The sequence below is a fragment of the Temnothorax nylanderi genome, unplaced genomic scaffold, assembly GCF_030848795.1.
Source record: "Temnothorax nylanderi isolate EJ_2023f unplaced genomic scaffold, tnyl_v1.0 TNYL_tig0145_pilon, whole genome shotgun sequence".
Lineage (NCBI taxonomy): Eukaryota > Metazoa > Arthropoda > Insecta > Hymenoptera > Formicidae > Temnothorax > Temnothorax nylanderi.
Window position 1 is genome coordinate 292,482 of NW_027249207.1, and position 18,845 is coordinate 311,326.

An 18,845-nucleotide genomic window follows, 5' to 3' on the forward strand; every position below is an offset into this window, starting at 1 on the left:
CGCAGTGTTAACATTATGATAGATGTAGATAGACCCTTTACAACGTTACGAAGAAATGACTGTGCGTGGAGAGAAAATACGAAAAATGAACGCGATACGAAGTCTTGATAACAGCTAGAAGGAGAAGGAGCCAGAATGCAATTGTCGCTGCGTAAATACATGATATATATATCCATAATAATCGCGTCGCTAACAACCGTAGGAAACAAATTATTTATGCCAATGGACAAATTATTTATGTCGATGGAATTTTTTGTTATCATTTTACTGCTACAATCAATAATGACCTAAATACAGCTCCACATTGTTACGATCGTTATCGACGTGGTCGTTAGTGGTATAAAATATTTATGCAATAACGTTCTAATTCGAAAAGAACGATCGATCCTTTTTCTTCTATCAATACTGTTAAATATTAAAGAATAAAATTTAAATCCAATATTTAAGTTAGAAAACATTTTGTTATTTTTAACTACCATGTGTGTCGAAATTTATTATTTTAACACAAAACAGTGTTAAAGAGTTATTTTAACTCCATTGGTTTAGTTAAATTAATATTGTTTTAGTTAAATTAACGACATATATTGAATAGGAGCAGTGGCGACTTATATAATGATTATAAAAATGACTCAAATTGAGTATAATTTGACACTACAAATTTAAAGATGCAACCTACTTACAATTAATTGACAACATGGGCCATAATCTGCATTCAACATCTCGGCGGAACGCGATGTTGAGCACAGATTTGCAATACCTTCGGATATTCGTCGTATTTCGGATATACGATACATGACATATAATTGTAATAGAAACCGTGTACACAAAATCGATTCTAGCTGTACATATAATAAATTCACAAGTTACAGTCACGAGTACGTGGCGCGCACGATGGAGAAGGCCGTGACAAATTCGTCGTCGTCGCAGAGCAAGATCGGAGACAATAACCAGACAGAAAAAAGCGACTTAAACCCGACGTCGCGCTATAATGAAGTTCCCGCTATGCAGCAGCAGACAGAGTTTACGTGTTCTTTGTACATTTCGCGTGCTGGCGGCCTTGAAGATCAAGGCCACGGAATCCCAGGTGATGACGCATTGCAATATTTGCTACATTCTGAAGATGAGAAACGCGTTTTACGATCTATAGTTTATAGCCCATCAAATGCCAATTCATTCCATTTAATTAGTAATATGAGACAGTTAACGTAATATCTAATCGTGGAAACTTATATGTTGACTGAATAGCATAAAAAACATTCAAAAATAAGCAAACGTCAACGACTTCATTGATCTCGCTTTAGTTTTAGATCGGCATTTTATCATTCGTTCCTCGATTAGATTGCGAACTGCTGCGATCTCATCTTGAGGAAGCTATCGCCGCTTCCGAGCCGCTGTCGACCTGGCGTGTCTCTGAAACTCCGTGCGGTCTCATAGCCGCTTTCGTGCGAGAAAATGATGCCGAGAAACTCTTGCAGCGCGGCGACTTAGCTCGAGTGTTCGGGGGACCCGTGCAAGTATGACAAGTTTACCTGTAGATTCTACCTGACATTGCGGAATACGCGAGAGATAAAGAAAAACTGAGATATAAACTTGCAAGCTTCTCGTATATTTTATATATTCCTTTGTGTTATATTGAAATATTTCATATTGAGCATTTTATTATTAATATTTAGACAAAACGCCATTTTTGGTCAGGACTGGATTTTGATAGCGAATAATATTATTCGTGTACAATTTGATAGTACAATTTATGGTCTCAAAACGCAGTCTCAACTAAAGCTAGCACAGTACAATCACATAATTAAATTAATATAAATCAATTTAATTACACTAACACAATCTTTAGAATAATCAGAATTGTACGAAGAATTGTACGCAAATAATATTATTAGGCTACCAAAATCCAGTCCTGATCGAAAATGATTTTCTCTAAATTAATTGCATATCATAGCGTCGTATTTTATTATTATTTTGAAGCTATATCGCCAATTGTGATGTTCAATTCTCAACTAAGTAATCTGCTGAAATACCTATAAGTAAAATATAAAAGCTAAAATATATTTCTCAGCTTATGTTTTATTTCCATAAGGTAGCGCGATTCTCTGCAAGAGATTCTCGATATCGCCAAGCCGTGCTTCTGAGAGACGTACCGTGGGCTATACCGCTGCAGGATATAAATTCGGCTCTAGCGAAGCAGGGAATCATTGCTGGAAATGTCGAACGTTCGCGACAATTTGTTCGAGTCGAAGTAAAGAGAATGCTTATTTTTACTCTTTGAATTAGCCTGATAACACCTTATCACCTCTATTATGCAAATATAAATATACCATAGTGGAAAAGAAAGAAACAATTATTTTCTGTAGGACATTAGGGCATAAAATTAACATATACATATCAATTGAAATACGCAAACTGTACAGAAATGCATAATGCTAAATCAGTAATAAACATGTAATTCTAAACAAGTTCTCTAAATGGAATTCTCTAGAGTAAGACATCCTCAACCGGTTTTGAAAGTAACTTTCGAAATATCTCATTACCAGTCGGTAGTAATTACTACAAGAAACTAACAATAAGACGAATATGTTGAGATAAAGATCGAAACGAACCTGCCGTATATAATCATTAATATAGTCGTTAACATAAGTGCATGAAGTAATAGATAAAATATATACAAATATAACATGGTGTAACATGTTATAAATATAATAAATGACTCTTTGATAAAATGTGGAGGATATTCATCAATCCTTTGTCGTCCAGGTTTTTGACGCGGGTCACTACGAAGCTTTGCTGCGTCAAGGTCTGGACTTCTTCGAGGTGGCTCGTTTCAATGCGGTTCCAGAACGCTGGTGGCGTGGCGGCGGTGCCGCATGCTCGTCCGGTATACCCTCGCGATACACGCCGGGGAACGACGGAGGCAATGTCCCAGAAGCGTATCAAGATACTGTATCGCAAGCGGCGGACAGCGTGTTGCAGTGCTACCGATGTCAGGGTTTCTGGCACATGGCCGCTAATTGCCGGCACTTGCCGCGTTGCGTCCGCTGCGGCGAGCCACATAGCGTTGAGTTTTGTCCAAGGCCGCGCAACAACCCCATATGTTGCCATTGCTCCGGGCCCCACCACGCCGGTAGGTCCTTTCCTTTGTCGAGGACTATCGCATCTCCTCTCTCTCTCTCTATCGCTCGTCTCTCACCAATCTCTCGCCAATATCCATTATGTATATCTGTGATAAAAATTCATTTATTTATTCAATATATTTCCTGTATTTAATACAATCGTATATCTCTAGCAATTTATGAGCAATCGCGTTGTTCCTTGACTCTTATCGATAAATATATGAATATCCATTATGTATATCTATAATAAAAATTCATTTATTTATTCAATATATTTCCTGTACTTAATACAATCGTATATCTCTAGCAATTTATGAGCAATCGCGTTGTTCCTTGATTCTTATCGATAAATATATGTTAATCAAATAATTATAAAGTAAAGTGCTCAACAGCTGGAAAGCGAAAGACACTAACGGATCAGAAAAGTCGATTTCTCGACATTTAAAAAATACGTGAAATGTGAAAGTCTACCATGATTCATTCCGGAAATCGAATTGCGACATAGAGAAAAAATTTACGATTCATGCAAATTACCTCGAATGTCATGATAACAAATATTCATTCCTATTCATTATTCATAATGTAAGTGTTGAGCAATTTCGAAAAATACGAAAAGAATGAGCTAATTTCTCATCGTAACATGTGGAACTCGATTAGAATTCACTTCAAGAATCGAGTCGAAGCCTCTACCTACTTGTATAACAAATTACTTGGTCTCGCAAACCGCCTTATACTTAAGTCGTGATAACAAATGATTTCTATTTCCATCCCATCATCCATCACCAAAGCCCACATGTATTATTGAAATTACCGGTGCGTTACACTCGTACGCGGCACGACTATAATGCTTCTACATTTTTTATTGCAGGATATAGACAGTGCCCGGTCAGACTGCAGCTGTCTAACGCAACTCCCGTGAGCATCACGTTGAGTACGACTCGCATGGGGGGAGTTCAATATCCAGCGAGCGCTACGAAGTCGAGCTCCATGTGCCAGTCTCTGAGACAAGGCCATTGTTAAACATCGTTTACCAAGCAAAATTATAGAGAAGCATCGGCCTCTTTAGCATGGTTTTCAAAAATGTCAATGGAAGCGCGTAACATCTCTCCACATTGCATAACAATCAATTATCGCGAGCCGCGAGTGAAATTTCGCCATACTGAAAAAATGTGGAAACGTTGGTAGTCGCATCGTCACCGCGTACAAAAAAAAACCTCTATTCCATCGAGGCGCTCTTTCGACCGCGAAAAAAAATCGCAAATAGCATATGGATTTATATTTTACATTAAACACAAGTTTTTTTTTTTTAAGATTTTCACTTTTAGGATGCTTTTCGCCTTTTCAGACACTATTGTGTTTTTTGTACGTTTTTCTAGATTTTTACATGCAAAATACATGGTTTTTATAAATGTCAAATGTCTCTTGACAAGTTCTGTCTGCGATCGCGAGGAAATCCAAGACGTCGCTTTTCTCTCTTTTTTTTTTTCTCAAGTTTGAAGGATTCTGCGAACCTGCAGTTACTACCCGCGGAATCGTATTCCGCCGTTTCGTCCCACTTTCTTCGCCCTAGTCGTACGAATGTAGGTCTCCCCACTAGCGTATATCACCGCTACCACCAGGTAATACCTCACGAGATCGTGGCCATCGTGGGAGAGGGAAGTTATACGCGAGTGTCATACCGTCGCTTACACGTTTAGTCTTTCGACCGGCTACTAGTCCGGTCTGTCCATGTGCAACCGATGGACGAGTGTGTTATAATTATACATACACCGTTTGTGCGCGAAAAGTCCGACCAGTCGATCGGTTCTCGCGAACGCGAGCGGTCTCGTTCAAGTTAAGGGTGCTAACTTCATTTTTTAACAGACAATTTTTATATAGGATTGAAGTATCTCCGCTTAAATTTTCTGCCGTTTCTCTTCCGTAAAAAATTCACGTATCATGTATCATGTGCCAAATAATGTATCGACTAACGCGACGGGGTAAGTTCGGTTTCGAAGGGAACGATTCATCATGTGAGTGCTTTTTTTCTTATTTTAGAATCTTCAAACCATCGTTATACGTTCTGCAAATAATTGGATAATGCACCTTCGTTTAGCGTTTGCGCGAAGATTTCAAGACTGTGCATCGTAAAAGGCGATTCTAAAACATACGATATGAAGAATTTAAGGAAGCATAAAAGCACGTAATGTGCGGCGATTGTAAACATGATGGATTGCGCGCGTACGTTTATGCGTGCTTGGCACACCGCTTTGATAACCGCGCGCATTATTTTTAAATAGCTAGCAAATGAAGATGTGTGGATCCACAGATCAATTTTTGTCTCGTTGATTGTTGATTGATAACGCGTGTATCTTAGTGTGCGTGAATCATTCTCTAAACAGGAATATATCTTTTGTATATTTGTTAGTTTCAATATAGTTTAGAAGCAGAACTTTTCACGTTGTGTTTACTTACACGGAGTTATGCGGGCTCTGCGTTATACTTGACTAACGGCATAACAAAACGAAAAGAGAATCGATAGTTTGAAGGAGAAGATGTATTCGGTGTGCTCGACGGTTTTTCTCGTCGTGTCGATATGCAGCTTGACCGCTCAGCAGCCAACGTTCTTCAGAAGCACATTCAAGGGGTTGAGCGGTCTCGCGCCAAGTGCCGTCGCGCTCGCGAAGGACGAGATACGAGCGGTTTATTATCACGAACAGACGGTGGCAGTGGTCGATCTTGGTCCGAGAAATGAATTACATGACTGCAATATAATCGAAGTATAGTAAGTGGTCTTCAATAATAAAAAAAACGCTATATAATTAGACATTACTGGATCAAAACCGGTTCTCACCGGTCATGTGTTTAATCATTACTCCCTTTTTATGCATTCTGCGCAATCTTTGACACGCACCGTTGACTCTTTCAGCGAGCCGTCCGAGGCCACGGACGTTTTGCGAAACTTGTCTATGACTGCGCGTCCGCAAGTAGTGTCCTTCCAGGAGATAACGAGACTCATGCAACAGTGCGAATTGTTAGACGGACTACAGGTGGAGGCCACGTCCACCTTGCCCACAAATGCATTGAGTAGAGGGACTCGTATAGCCGCGAGTTCCATCACTCTGTTCTCCGGTATTCTGCCAGGTTAATTGTTTATACCATTTTCAAACGCGTCCGCAGTTTCACAGAATTGCAAAATTTGTTAACAAAGACTAAATATGTATTCCAGGCACAAAATGGTGCGGTACGGGCGACTTAGCCGAGAATTATCACGATTTGGGCGACCTACCTCACATTGACAGGTAGCTTTTGAAATATGGAACCGTAACTTATCAATTTTCGAAAATATCGGATAGATGAGACAAATTTGTATACTTTTCAGGTGTTGTCGTAACCACGATCTCTGCCCAATAAAAGTACGAGCTCAGCAAACCCGATACAACCTCACTAACTACTCCCTGTACACTAAGTAAGATCTTAGAAATTGGTAAAGAAAAGTCGATCAATTCTTTTTGATAAAAAGTTTTAGTGCATTTTTTAAACTAATGTATCACATTATATGAATTACTAAATTTCTTTGTCATGTTTAACAAGTTTCAAAATTATCTCTGCCTGTTAATCATCTCAAAGTTGTCTCTATAAGAGAATCAGTCTCAAGTCTTATCAGTCTTAACTTTTTACAGATCACATTGTACTTGCGACCAAGTACTTTATCAATGTTTAAAAGCTGCCAACCATCCAACGGCGAATTTGATGGGGCAGATATATTTCAATATCGTCAAGGCGCCGTGTATAGAAGACATAGGAAGAAATCGATATTCTTCCTCAGATCCATTAAGAAAATTTGTACCTGTGAAAAGGGTATATTAACTAAAAGATATTAGCAGCATATATAGACAAAATGTTATATTCAGAAACTTTATATATATATGCTCCGTCCAGTAATGAATAAAATTAATACTTAGTATTATATATACAATCGAAGAACACTATAAATATATTTTTATATCTACATTACATATTGTAAGTTATTTTTATAAGCGTCATGTACCTCTCTTTAAAAATGTCGTTTAACACGTTTTAACATACATTTTAACATGCGTGTTAACATACATTCATACAGAATTTTCAATTGAGGAAAAAGCCTGATTCAGTGCTGATAAAAAAGGTATAAGATCTTTTATATTTTGACTAATAATGGACAATCTATGATTATACAAATTTCCTGCAACAATTTATTAGAATAATTAGATCATATCTTATTCTATCTTTTTTTAAAAAAGATCAAAAAAATATCACATAGTTACCTATCAACCACAGAGTTTCTCTCCTGATGTGCATGTAAGGATGCGATAACAATTTATTCAATAAAAGATGAAGATCCTCATTTGAGTATTTAGGATTCCTCAAAAGAATGTCTATCTTATCTTCGCAAGAATCATGCAGTGTGTTAGCCAGTATACGTATGGATGCCGTAATCTGAAATAGAAAAGATTAAAAATGTGATTAAAACTTTCATATTTTGTTATATGAAGGAGAAAAAAAAACAAACCTCGCTAGCTTGAGCCATTCCATCCGAATTGGAAAACGTTGAGTAAAGATAATCGACAACTTGTGGCAGAATAGCGTGCAAATGTTCAACGCATATCAACGAAGAAGACAACAAAGCCAACAACCAAATATAGTTTGGATTTTCGTACAAGAGATTCCGTTTTATGATAACTTGAACGAGCTCCAACTTTTCACTTTCTCTGTAAATATCAGAAACATATTAAATTTTCTCTTGCAAATTTCACTATCTTTGTACTGTAATGTGTGAAAGTGAAGAATGCTTACGATATTTTATGAAATCCCACATGTACGTAATGTAAGAGCGAATATATTACTGAAGGAAGAACCGAGTCGTTGCAATTGTGCAACAGTAAAATTATATATTTCAGACAATGTTGCGCATGCAAGATAGAGAAAGCCTTATCGCTTCCTGCAACCAAATTACCGATTGTCCAAATGCAAATATCCTAATAAAATATGAATCCATGTAGTACTTCAAGTTTCCAACAAAATTCACATTGTATTGGCTTTTACTTAACCCTTTCAGGACGAGAGCTTTCTAATAGGAATAAACTATCAAAACTATAGGTCGCTCTTTACGATTATAGCCACAGAATTCTAAAATTTTGACACCCAATATAGCGAACCAAATTTTTTAATACATTTAAATAATGATGTAACTTGCGTGACTCACATATAGGTTTTTGAGTTCGCTAAATTCGAATATAATCTTAAAATTGCAAAATTCGAAATAGCAGATCTGTTCAGAACGGAATATGTTTAACTTGTTTCGATGTACTCGAGCTAATGAATAATGTCAAAATGGTTGCCCTATTATTCTGGCGATCGCGGTGCAGAGAATTGTGCTCTGCTCTAACGAGCCGAAAATCCAAGATTAGAATCGAACTTAACGAAAACCTATATAAAGTGAGTTTTATGTAAATTTCATTATTAAAAGATTTAAATCCGCTATATTGGTTCCGCTATTTTTAATTTTGGCATAAAGATCGGACTAATAGTTTCTGAAATAAAAGGGATAGTGGGCCACCTGTCCTGAAAGGGTTAATATTAGAGAAAATTACCAGCAAGGCATAATTTAAGCTTTCCAGCTTGACAACCAGATACGGAATAACTGCTTTTCCTAATGCCGTGCATGCTTTTGTATTTCCCAGGGCAATATTGCAACAGCAATTGGCTGCATATAATTGAAGAGTAGGATCATTGCCAGATAGATCACGCACCAAGCCTGACAAGCTTTGATCCACTTTTAAAAAAGCGTTTATGTTCTCCTCTGACTGAAATGAGTATAACAGATTATATCACTCATTTGCGCTCTACAACGATATAACTATTATAACTCAAAAGTTATCATTTTTTAATTGTTTGCAAAAGAATGTTGAGAATTCAATGCACTGAATGAAAAGCTAATATACAGCTAGATACTTTTATTCTTCTAGAATCAGTTACTACACCAAAATTGCATTTAAAAATAATATTACAAAATTTTAACGATTCAAAACATTTAAATTTCGTCGTTATATCAAACGAGCAATGTATTATTACTTCGCTATTACCTTGCATATTTGTGAATGTTATCATTCTTAAATATAATTTTGTGAAATGTTTGATAAAGATTATTCTAGCTAGCAAAATACATACCTGAATAAGAGCGTTGGGCAAATATCTGTAATCAACGAGGGATATTCTTTTCCTCTTGAGAAGCTTCACTTTCTCGTCGATGTACTCGAAGGAAAACGGTTCAACTCCTGGACATTCTCCCAAATTAGTACGACTTTTATTCCAGGCGGATACGCGATTCTCCTTCCTCTTCATCAAAGCAGCCTCCCTTAATTCCGTTCGTACGGTTTCGACTCTGTCGCTGTCGTTCAAACGAAATTCCGCACCTTCATCTCTCTCACCGTCGGTAGTCTGCATCTCGAACTGAATTTTGTCAGCCCTTTATCACAGGCGAACAATCGAATGTTTGTCGCAAACTTTGCTCTTCTTCTTCCAAGACCCAATGGATTTCTGACTCACTGAACCTTCTTCTTCCCTTTTGTTGGCACCTGCCTCTTTTCAGAAGTCAATACGGCCAGTATTGACGACCAATTTTGTTGAAATTAGTTTGCTTAGGCGAATTCCCAGTTTGTTGATTCAGCTCAGCGTGCGCCATGTGTGCAAGGAAGGAGGAACGGAAAGAGCTGGAGTGGGGGAAGCTCATTGAGCCAAAATACCACGTGGTACTATAACTGACAAAAACTACTAGAGTCAAGAGGAGAACCTCAATAGGATCGGAGGCGCCCTCTCGTGATACAAGACAAAGGCGGAGACGCATTTCAAAGGCATTCGTAAACTCTTTTCCTTCTCTTAAATGGGGGAGATCAATTTCTTAATCTCTCCTCCCTTTAACGAAGATTCCACCACTTGACTTCTTTTTCCCTTACTTCTTCTGTTTAATGACCCTCCGGGTTCAATGTGACAAAAATCAACATTCTTTTCTATTTAAACAGAGAATTATCTTCTTAATCGAGGAACATATGGGATGAAGGTCAAGATCGAACCAACTTTCTTCGTGCTCACACGAAACCACGCGTTATCCGAGTCTTTGCTCCAAAGTCGTCCGAACATCGTCCGAATCTTCGAGTATGCTGTCCTGAAAGCAAAGATTCGATTCTTGAATTAATCATATAGGAGAAACTTACGCACAAATTCTGCTCTTACAGAAAAGTTGCAAGTCGTATGGCTTTTAACCAATCAACTTGCAACGTTTCTGCAAGAGCAGAATTTGCGCATACGTTTCAAGAATCGGGACAGTTTCAGTTTTCAATAGTTTCCAGAGGCGGGATTCTGTAACTCCTTAACGACAGTTTCGGTATCGTTGCGCAGCTTTTTTATTATATATAATATCTGCGCAACGATACCGAAACTGTCGTTATTAAGGAATTACAGAATCCCGCCTCCTGGGCACGTATAATACATACCTTACGTTCCGTCCAGGTATTCTTACGTCCATGTGGATCATTGGTATTCAATCATTCTCGAAAAGTCGGCAACAGAAAAAATGGATTGGTCGCAATTCTTCCTCTCGCTCGTCCCGTTTTCTTCCAAAACAGGGTGAGTCGAGCTCACAATCACGTTCCAGTTTAGTATAGAGTTCACTGTGGTCCTCCAGAATGAGGTGGTTCACCCAAAAATCGGATGGCGAGAATACGCACGCAAAGAGAAGACACGTATGAGATCATTTCGCCCCGTTAGCCTTCAGGCGTGTCTTGCGTCTGCCCTTCTGCCCCACTAAATTCTTCCGTTAGGAGGTTCATATCCCTAAAACGTCGCGCTCTTCTCCGATTCAGGAGAACTTGGTCCGTTGCAAATTAGCTGCGTTATAAATATCTCTGTAACAATGTAAACTATATGCTATCCGTTGTGAGAAAAAAAGTTATTCGTTCCTTAACAACTCTTACTTACCTCTCTGTGAACTCCCCTCGCCAATTCTGGCGGAACATCTCCATCCTTGGCGCCGGATCTTTTTCTTCATACATCTTACACATGCATGTCCTTAATCTTGCGCTCATGAATGATTATTTTATTCTTGACTCCTTTCCCATATCTTCCTGCTCTTCCGATAAATTATTTCATCTCTTCATCCTGTAATGTTTTCCTTTAGTTTTACTTTTATCACTCCGGCTAAGCTTTATAATATTCTCGGGGTGAAGTCCCATGAAACAGCGTAAGGCGTATCGGCGTATGGCGTAAAATTTGTGCTGGTGTAACAAAAACGAGCGTAAAGAAAGTGATTAGCCAAGTTCTTTTACGCCATATGCTACTCTATGGCCGGTATTCACAGTCAGATCTTATATATAAGATCGTCTTAAGTTTATCTTTAGATGCTGTACGACTCGTTTCATTGTTTACGGAGCTCAAGATAATCTTATATAAAAATCTGATTATGAATACTGGCCTATGAGACTTAACCCTCAAGCGCATTCGTCTTACCTATGCTGGTTCGTTTTAATGGTTACGCTCTAACGTTATCCCAAAATGTCACTCTGGATTTCGTGGTCTACATAGCATTACAACTTCTCCACGTGTCAGATCTCGTGCTAAGGGGTTTCGATTCTAGTTGTCTTACTTCGTTGATTGCCTTCGATAAAGCTTTCGTCAACCATAATCTTCTCACCAAACTTAGGTCCTGCAGTTTATATCTTCTTGCCTTGTCTTTTCTACAATCTTTCCTTATGAACCGTTCCCAGCAAGTTCTTATACAATTCGCTTTCCAGTCTTTCCTGTCGCCGTACTGTTCCATCTGATGTGCCTCAAAACTCCATAGGTGCCTCCATACTTGGTCCATTATTATTTAATATTTGCATTGCTGACTTCTCTTCTATTCCTTTTTCCTCCAAACTCTATATGTATGCTGACGATGTTGTTCTTCTTAAATCCTTCCGTTCAATTGATATATTTTGTACGTCTACGGCCTTTTAAATAGTGATTTGATGTCGATAGCTAAATGGGCATCCTCCAACGTTCTATACGCTCTTTTTGCACATTTTCTTTTAAGCGATAATCTGTGCATGGGTCCTTATTATTATGTACTCAATTTTTTGTGTCCATGTACGTGTTTTGCATGTGTCAGTGGGTGAACATTTGCGCGTGTGCGCTTATGTTCGTCTGAGATACGTGTATTTATATTATACACGTTTCTATTATCTTTAACATTATATTGCTATTCTGGCTTTATAACAACAGTATGTTAATGCCTCACCATTTGCACGTATTTCTACTTTGTCCATTCAGTCTATTATTATTTGTTATTACAATAAATTATTACAATAAATTTCTATGTTACTTAGATACTATTGTTGACGCTTTTTTTAATAGTTACCCTAGACTTATTTTACTAAAAAAAATAATATTACGAATCGATCAAACTTATACTTCGTCCGAGAGAAAAGCTTAAACCTATATGTATAATATTCTCTATTTTTTACACACTTGTGACAAATATGTTTCTGGTTCGACACGATGTCTCATGTAGACATTATGTTTTTCTTTTTACATAGCTATATATAGGGGAAAGTGGAGCACATTCGGACACGTTTATGTCACGAACTTAAGAAAATCATAAATGGAGTAAGCTGCTGCTAAAGACAAGGGGTGTGATAATTGATGCAAGGGGAAATAACGGGCGAACTCGACAAACTTCAGATAAACTCGGAAACGTTTGGACTCCGAATACGCTCGACGGTACACAGACTGCAATCATCTTATTTCCCCTTACAGCGTTATCACGTACATACCCCGCAGGCTTAGGGCTAAAACACATAACATGGCATAGCGATATACTACATTGTTTTGTTGAAAAATAAAGTTAAGTTTCGTTTCATATGCATCACAGCTGCGTGAGTCCAACTTTGCATTGTAATTTCTTGTAAATAAAGAAGAAGTTTGTAACTTTATCGTATTTTCTATACTGCCTCACACAAAAATGTAAATGTAACGAACTGTAAGTGTAACAAACTGTATATGCAGAGAAAGTTGTCGTACCACATTAAATGATAACATAATCTATATTCAAAGTTAAGTGTCCAAAGTTCAAACATGCCCCACTCACCCCTACGACACAATGCTTTGCCGTTGAAGAAAAAACAAGACAAGAAACAATTCACTTTCTCTTACATTATTACTATACATCGTTAGACGAAGAAGGGCCAACAACAATATCATCTGCATCATCATCTACAGCACATTGTTGAACATGACTACTTTTTCGCTTTTTTGGAACATTAGCATATAATTTGTCTGACGACATGAGAGATAAATGTTTTGAACTAATCTTCATATTTAGAACGGTTTCCCCCCTTGTTTTTAACGCCGATTTCAATACACAAATAGCATTTACAGCGGCTGGCGATAATTTGTTTCGTTTTCTTGTTTTAATGTCCGTTAAGAAAAACATTATCCTCTCCGGATCGGCGTTTGAATTCGGAAGTGACCTAATAGAATTCAAAAGGCATTTTAAGTTTGGATATTTTATTTCATTAGTTGAATATCGCCTTTGCAAAATTTGTGTCCACATATCGTCAAACGTTAATTCTAAGAAATTTTTTTTCTCTGTTACCGTAAAATCTAAGTTTAACGTAAACCATTCTCTTTTTAAACCTTTTTCGTCAAAACCGCCGATAGTTTTGGCTATGAGAAAAAGATCATTGTACGATGTTTCTCTGTCAGAATTCATTAAAGCTATATGCGGTAGAAAAATTTTTAATTTCGATAAAAATACATTATTAACCGGTAAGTTTTTATAAACTTCCTCGGCCACGGTAACGTAAAATTGCAAGCAGTTCTGTCGAACAGTTGCAATCTCCTTCGCATGCCCTTCCTTCATCAATTGACGAAGGTATTCTTCGCATTTTGTTCCTAAACAAATATCAGTTAGCAATTTGTGATTTTCAACTTTACTAAATGTTACACTTGGCAACTCTTTTAAAACTGTCGATGTTAAAAAATTTTCACAAATTTCAGTTAGAAAATCTATTGATTTTGGCTGTAACAAATGAATTCTTGTATCTACAACTTGGAAAAATTCATTAAATACATGGAAAAAATGCAAAACGTGTTTTAAAAACAGCAAATATGCTTTTGTTGTTACATTTTGCATTAAAAGCATTAGATTTTCCCCAGCTTTCGTATTTTCATTTCTAACAACTTCACTTAAAAAATGCTTTATGGTGTCCCAAGATTCGAGAAGTTTTTTGATATACGTGTAGTGAGAAAGCCATCCCGTGTAATATAACTTTAAACTTTTGTAGTTTGTTTCTTGAAAACACTCGGAAAACTCGCGGAAAATAGACGTTCGCTTGGGACTACTTTTAATATATTGTACAAAACCTTCCACAAATTTCTTACAAGACTCAGGTAACTTAGCACATGCAGTGTGTGCAGCTAATGCGGCAGAATGACACGGACATGATAAGGTCAAAACGCTTTTGCACATCTCCTTCAATTTTTTCTTAAAGCATAAATGTTTTCCGGTCATAACCGACGCATGGTTGCACGACAAAGCGATAATGTTTGTAAAAGGTATTTCGAGCTTGTGCATTTCATTTTTAAATGCATTAAACAATTTCTCTGCACTAGCATCTTCCGTATCCACATCAATTAGTTTCACTAATTGTGAGTGAACTTCTAACGTCTCGGGATTAACGTACCGAACATGAAACGCCCATTTTTCGTTCGAAATATCTGATATTTCATCAATGAAAACAGAAAACTTTGTAGTTCTAAGGTTTCCTACTACACGAGTCGTTTCTACAGGACACAAAACATTGGAGATTATGTTTGTACATTTTGTTCGACCCATGCTCATGCTTCTCAATACGTTGGGGTTTTCTCCTATGCCTTGAAAAAAATTTAGTATCATTTTCGCAGTTTCGTGTGGAATATTTTTGTCAGCGATTAAAGCAGCGTATCGGATCTCCGCTGATTTTCTTTGCGCCTCGAATCGCAAAAGCGATTCATCAATTTGCATTTTTAATTCCGTAGTCGATTCAGTCATTTGTATGTTACATTTTTCAAATTTATCCTTATGTACTTTGGATTGCGCGTGGCGATAGATTTGTGACAAACCGCCAGAAATAGTTTTATCACAAATAGCACAAAAAAATGAACTTGCATCATCTCGCACTTCGCGTAGCCATGGCTGAAATTGCTCAATCTCTAACCATCGCTGTTTAAATATTTTCTTATGCGGCGGTTTCCTTTTAGAAACATTGTCATCATCACATAATGATGTATCTTTTTCAACATTTCTTATATGAGACGCAGATTTCGCATGTCTTATTATATGTGATAATGAGCAGCACGAAAAATTTTTGTTACATCTCGTACAGTGAAAGAGGCTTTCATCGAAGGACACTCTGCGGATCCAAGTCTTAAATCGATCATCGCTGAGCCAAGCGTCCGAAAAGCTTCGCTTCGTTTTTTTCTTTACTTTATCACGCGTTTCCATTTTAAACTAAAAATATATATAAACAAAGGATATATAAAACAACTGTGATGAACTAACTAGATTGACTAATGCCCGTTTCCTCCAACGTGGTTCAATTCAGAATTCCTGTGAACTGCATTCAATTTTGTGCGTCAATTTTAAAGCCCCATATATGTGACGGAGGGTTAATTCATTTTCTATTTCTTTTTTTGAAAATATGTCACAATTAAACTAATCTTTTTCTTACATACAATTTATATATATAAATATATACAATAATAACAATTTTCTAAAGTAATTTCAGACTTCTCATTTGTAAAAATAAAACAACTTTTCATGATTACAAAATATAATAAAATTTAATTTGATACATTTTTACTTAAAAATTTATTTACTATTGCTCTTTTATATTACTTGCAGTATTGTAATATATGTAATTGTCTCAAGTATTACAAAAATTAAATGAAATTAATCCTAACTATTCCTTAATTACTTATATTTTTTAAATTAATTATAATAAAAAATAATATAATTAGAATTCAAGTTACTGCATTCGCAATAAGAGATAAATTAACAAAATTGTTCAAATTATTAATTATTTTATTGTAATTAAAAAATAATCATAATTAATTTAATTTTTGTAATACTCTTGAGACAACTACATACATTATAATAGTGGTAAAGTAATAGATATAAAAAAGTAATAGTAATTATTAAGAGATAAATTAACCAAATTGTTCAAATTATTTTTCTTACTTTTGAACACTTTATGCTCTTTCTCTCTTATAGGCATGCATATATGGAGCTTTCTAATAATTGAAAAATGTATAAATGTACTCTTTTCCTATTTTTTACATATAGTTTGTAAAACATTTATAAGTAATTTACAAATTTTTTTTCAAACTTGATAATTATAAAATGATAAGAAGTTGTGTAATAACAATTCGTCTGTCGCCAAGTTATTTTACTGTAATCAATCAAAACTTGAACATAATTCGATCAAGTCATACATAGTGTTTATTAATTTTTTAATATTTGAGACATTTTTATATTACTTCACATTCTGATCTTATCAGTCGCCTTTGATCATATTAACTCTACGTATGTTACTTTTCAGTCTTTAAATAATCTATTTACAAAATCATGTATAAACCTCTTTGATTTAAAATTTTTTAATATTTATGATCCATGAATGAAAATAAATGCATTTTTAGTAGTTAGTTTATACTCTACAAGCACAATGTTAGCAAATGGCAGCAAATTAGTAGCAAAATTGATCATATAGTTTGACTGCAAAACCGATATTATTTGTGTCCTTATTAAGCATGTATTTGCAAGCACAAGTCTGCTGATATGACATCTGATATAACTTTTCAGCTGAACTCTTTGCGCTAATTCTAATCTGTCTTTTTTCTGCAATGTCTAAGGCTGATATTCATATAAATGATAGTGTCAAACGCGCGTACTCCCAAAATTTTGTTGGGGTCCCTGAGACCCCAATGGCTTTCGAGGATTAATATATGAAATAATCAATTTCTACTCAATAATCAATAATATCTACTCAAGTCTCTACTCAATTTCTTCATCGTTGCATAAAATATTATAATACGCCGTAATAATCCACACGTTAATACGCTATACAAATAACTTTGACAGCGGTGCTCAACGTCGCTTCACAGTCACTTTCCGGAACTCTGGGCGTATTAATAAAATCCTTAAAATAGATTAATTTTTAGTTAATTTTCTTTCAATATTTATACAAGCTATTCTTACATTTGACGATGTACTGCCACAATCCATATTTTCTTCTTCTCTTTTTTCCCATACGCGTCTAGAAAATCGATAAAATTGTAGGACTACATAACACATCTGATTTGCTCGATTTTTCTTTAGTAAATTGTAAAGCCTTGTGTCCCCGATGCTAGAAATTACTCCGAGATCTTGGATAGAAAAAGAATTAATCAATCGCATTGGTCAATTGCCGAATTGTTTAAATATAATTGGTCAATTTTTTCTCCGTCCGAGATCTCGAAGCAATTTCTAGTATCGTGGACGCTTAAGGCTGGAACGCAATACAAAGGCAATACATAGGCAATAGGAACAGGGTATAGAAATCAGAAATCATGTATAAATGCAGAATAAATAGTGGCACAGGCAATAGACACAGTTTCCGTCACGTTGGAAATTCTGTGCCTATTGCATGTTGCCAACCAATCATAGCATTCAAATTTTTTAGGTTGTAATTAATAAATTTTTTATTATTCCCTGTTCCTATTACCTGTACCTTTGTATTCTGGCCCTTAAGAAACACTTCGAACACTATTTATTTTTAATGTTGTAGATACTCCCAGAGTTTCGAAGTGACCATTGCGCTGTCCGAGCTACTTGCATATAGACTTCGCCTAAACAAAAATAATTTTATTAAACAACATAAAAGAAGAGTTGACATTTTGGTCCAACAGGTACGTGTGTATATATATATATATATATCTCTTTTTATTGTAATTATCCTCATGCCATATACTTAAAAACTGATTAATATATTTATTTTTATAAAAATAATGCTGGGTATTTATTTAGAATACAGGCCTGACAATGCAGCAATTTCTCTTATATTAACAATTATAAATTTAATTTTATATTAACAATTATATATTTAATTTCATTATTAGCATAACCTCAGATACTATCATTTCGCATTGTCGTCTCTTTAGACGTCGTTCAAACTCGTTAACCTACCCTACCCTACCAAAGATTGGCATTTCCGATGAACGCCGATAAAGTTCAATTAATTTAAACTTTCATTAAAAAATTAGTGGAATACAAAATCGAAGTCATTAATCGAGTTCAAACTTTTAACCACGTTGGAGGAAACAGGCATAAATAGATTGAAAACAAATACCTGAATATATAATGTAGTTACATAACCTGAATATAATATTCTGGTCTTCCATCAAGTGATCTTCACAAAATTCTTCAATCGAAAAGCATGTTCAAGATCTTGTCGTATCGGTTAGAGGTTAATACGTTTAAAATAGTAGGCCTGTTCGTAGTCGCAACCATCAGCAGCGGAGCAGCCACAGACTTCAGGGTGCATCCCGATAGAGAAAGAAACAGCAGAACGGAGCACTAACAGAAAAGAGATACGGTGAGGGTTAGCCAATCAGAGAGCTTTCCAGCAAGAGACAAGTCGACGCAAAACGTCGTTT

At 36.1% G+C, this 18,845-nt stretch overlaps 3 protein-coding genes and 1 long non-coding RNA gene across 4 annotated transcripts; 2 read left to right on the forward strand and 2 right to left on the reverse strand.

The window, feature by feature from the left end:
• Window positions 1-141: 141 nt before the first annotated feature.
• On the reverse strand, window positions 142-5,711 carry LOC139777361 (uncharacterized). The gene is made up of 2 exons (XR_011719334.1): window positions 5,574-5,711; window positions 142-3,226 (listed from the first exon to the last, which is right to left on the reverse strand). It is a non-coding gene; the product is annotated as an uncharacterized lncRNA (long non-coding RNA).
• Window positions 892-5,613, forward strand: LOC139777356 (uncharacterized). The gene is made up of 6 exons (XM_071714733.1): window positions 892-1,084; window positions 1,339-1,514; window positions 2,090-2,248; window positions 2,764-3,130; window positions 3,988-4,738; window positions 5,527-5,613. Exons 1-5 carry the CDS (start codon window positions 892-894, stop codon window positions 4,137-4,139), a joined length of 1,047 nt encoding a protein of 348 aa, XP_071570834.1. The 3' UTR covers window positions 4,140-4,738; window positions 5,527-5,613.
• LOC139777360 (uncharacterized) lies at window positions 5,654-7,115 on the forward strand. The gene is made up of 5 exons (XM_071714746.1): window positions 5,654-5,883; window positions 6,028-6,242; window positions 6,328-6,400; window positions 6,481-6,567; window positions 6,782-7,115. The coding sequence occupies exons 1-5, from the start codon at window positions 5,654-5,656 to the stop codon at window positions 6,966-6,968; spliced, it is 792 nt and encodes a 263-aa protein (XP_071570847.1). The 3' UTR covers window positions 6,969-7,115.
• Window positions 6,990-18,717, reverse strand: LOC139777355 (uncharacterized). Its single transcript, XM_071714732.1, has 10 exons — window positions 18,539-18,717; window positions 11,643-15,663; window positions 11,115-11,294; window positions 10,631-11,041; window positions 9,309-10,302; window positions 8,732-8,944; window positions 7,935-8,116; window positions 7,651-7,849; window positions 7,406-7,577; window positions 6,990-7,323 (listed from the first exon to the last, which is right to left on the reverse strand). The coding sequence occupies exons 5-10, from the start codon at window positions 9,582-9,584 to the stop codon at window positions 7,214-7,216; spliced, it is 1,152 nt and encodes a 383-aa protein (XP_071570833.1). The 5' UTR covers window positions 9,585-10,302; window positions 10,631-11,041; window positions 11,115-11,294; window positions 11,643-15,663; window positions 18,539-18,717; the 3' UTR covers window positions 6,990-7,213.
• Window positions 18,718-18,845: the final 128 nt, after the last annotated feature.

What these genes read in the sequence shown, in the direction of transcription:
- LOC139777356 (XM_071714733.1), top strand. Translation starts at nt 892, where the DNA reads ATGGAGAAGGCCGTGACAAATTCGTCGTCGTCGCAGAGCAAGATCGGA. An exon ending in TCAAGGCCACGGAATCCCAG is followed by an intron (nt 1,085 to 1,338) that starts GTGATGACGCAT and finishes TTCCTCGATTAG; the next exon opens with ATTGCGAACTGCTGCGATCT. An exon ending in CTCCGGGCCCCACCACGCCG is followed by an intron (nt 3,131 to 3,987) that starts GTAGGTCCTTTC and finishes TTTTTATTGCAG; the next exon opens with GATATAGACAGTGCCCGGTC.
- LOC139777360 (XM_071714746.1), top strand. Translation starts at nt 5,654, where the DNA reads ATGTATTCGGTGTGCTCGACGGTTTTTCTCGTCGTGTCGATATGCAGC. An exon ending in GACCTACCTCACATTGACAG is followed by an intron (nt 6,401 to 6,480) that starts GTAGCTTTTGAA and finishes TATACTTTTCAG; the next exon opens with GTGTTGTCGTAACCACGATC. An exon ending in AACTACTCCCTGTACACTAA is followed by an intron (nt 6,568 to 6,781) that starts GTAAGATCTTAG and finishes AACTTTTTACAG; the next exon opens with ATCACATTGTACTTGCGACC.
- LOC139777355 (XM_071714732.1), bottom strand. Translation starts at nt 9,584, where the DNA reads ATGCAGACTACCGACGGTGAGAGAGATGAAGGTGCGGAATTTCGTTTG. An exon ending in GTGGGATTTCATAAAATATC is followed by an intron (nt 7,850 to 7,934) that starts GTAAGCATTCTT and finishes TGATATTTACAG; the next exon opens with AGAAAGTGAAAAGTTGGAGC. An exon ending in GAATGGCTCAAGCTAGCGAG is followed by an intron (nt 7,578 to 7,650) that starts GTTTGTTTTTTT and finishes TTTCTATTTCAG; the next exon opens with ATTACGGCATCCATACGTAT.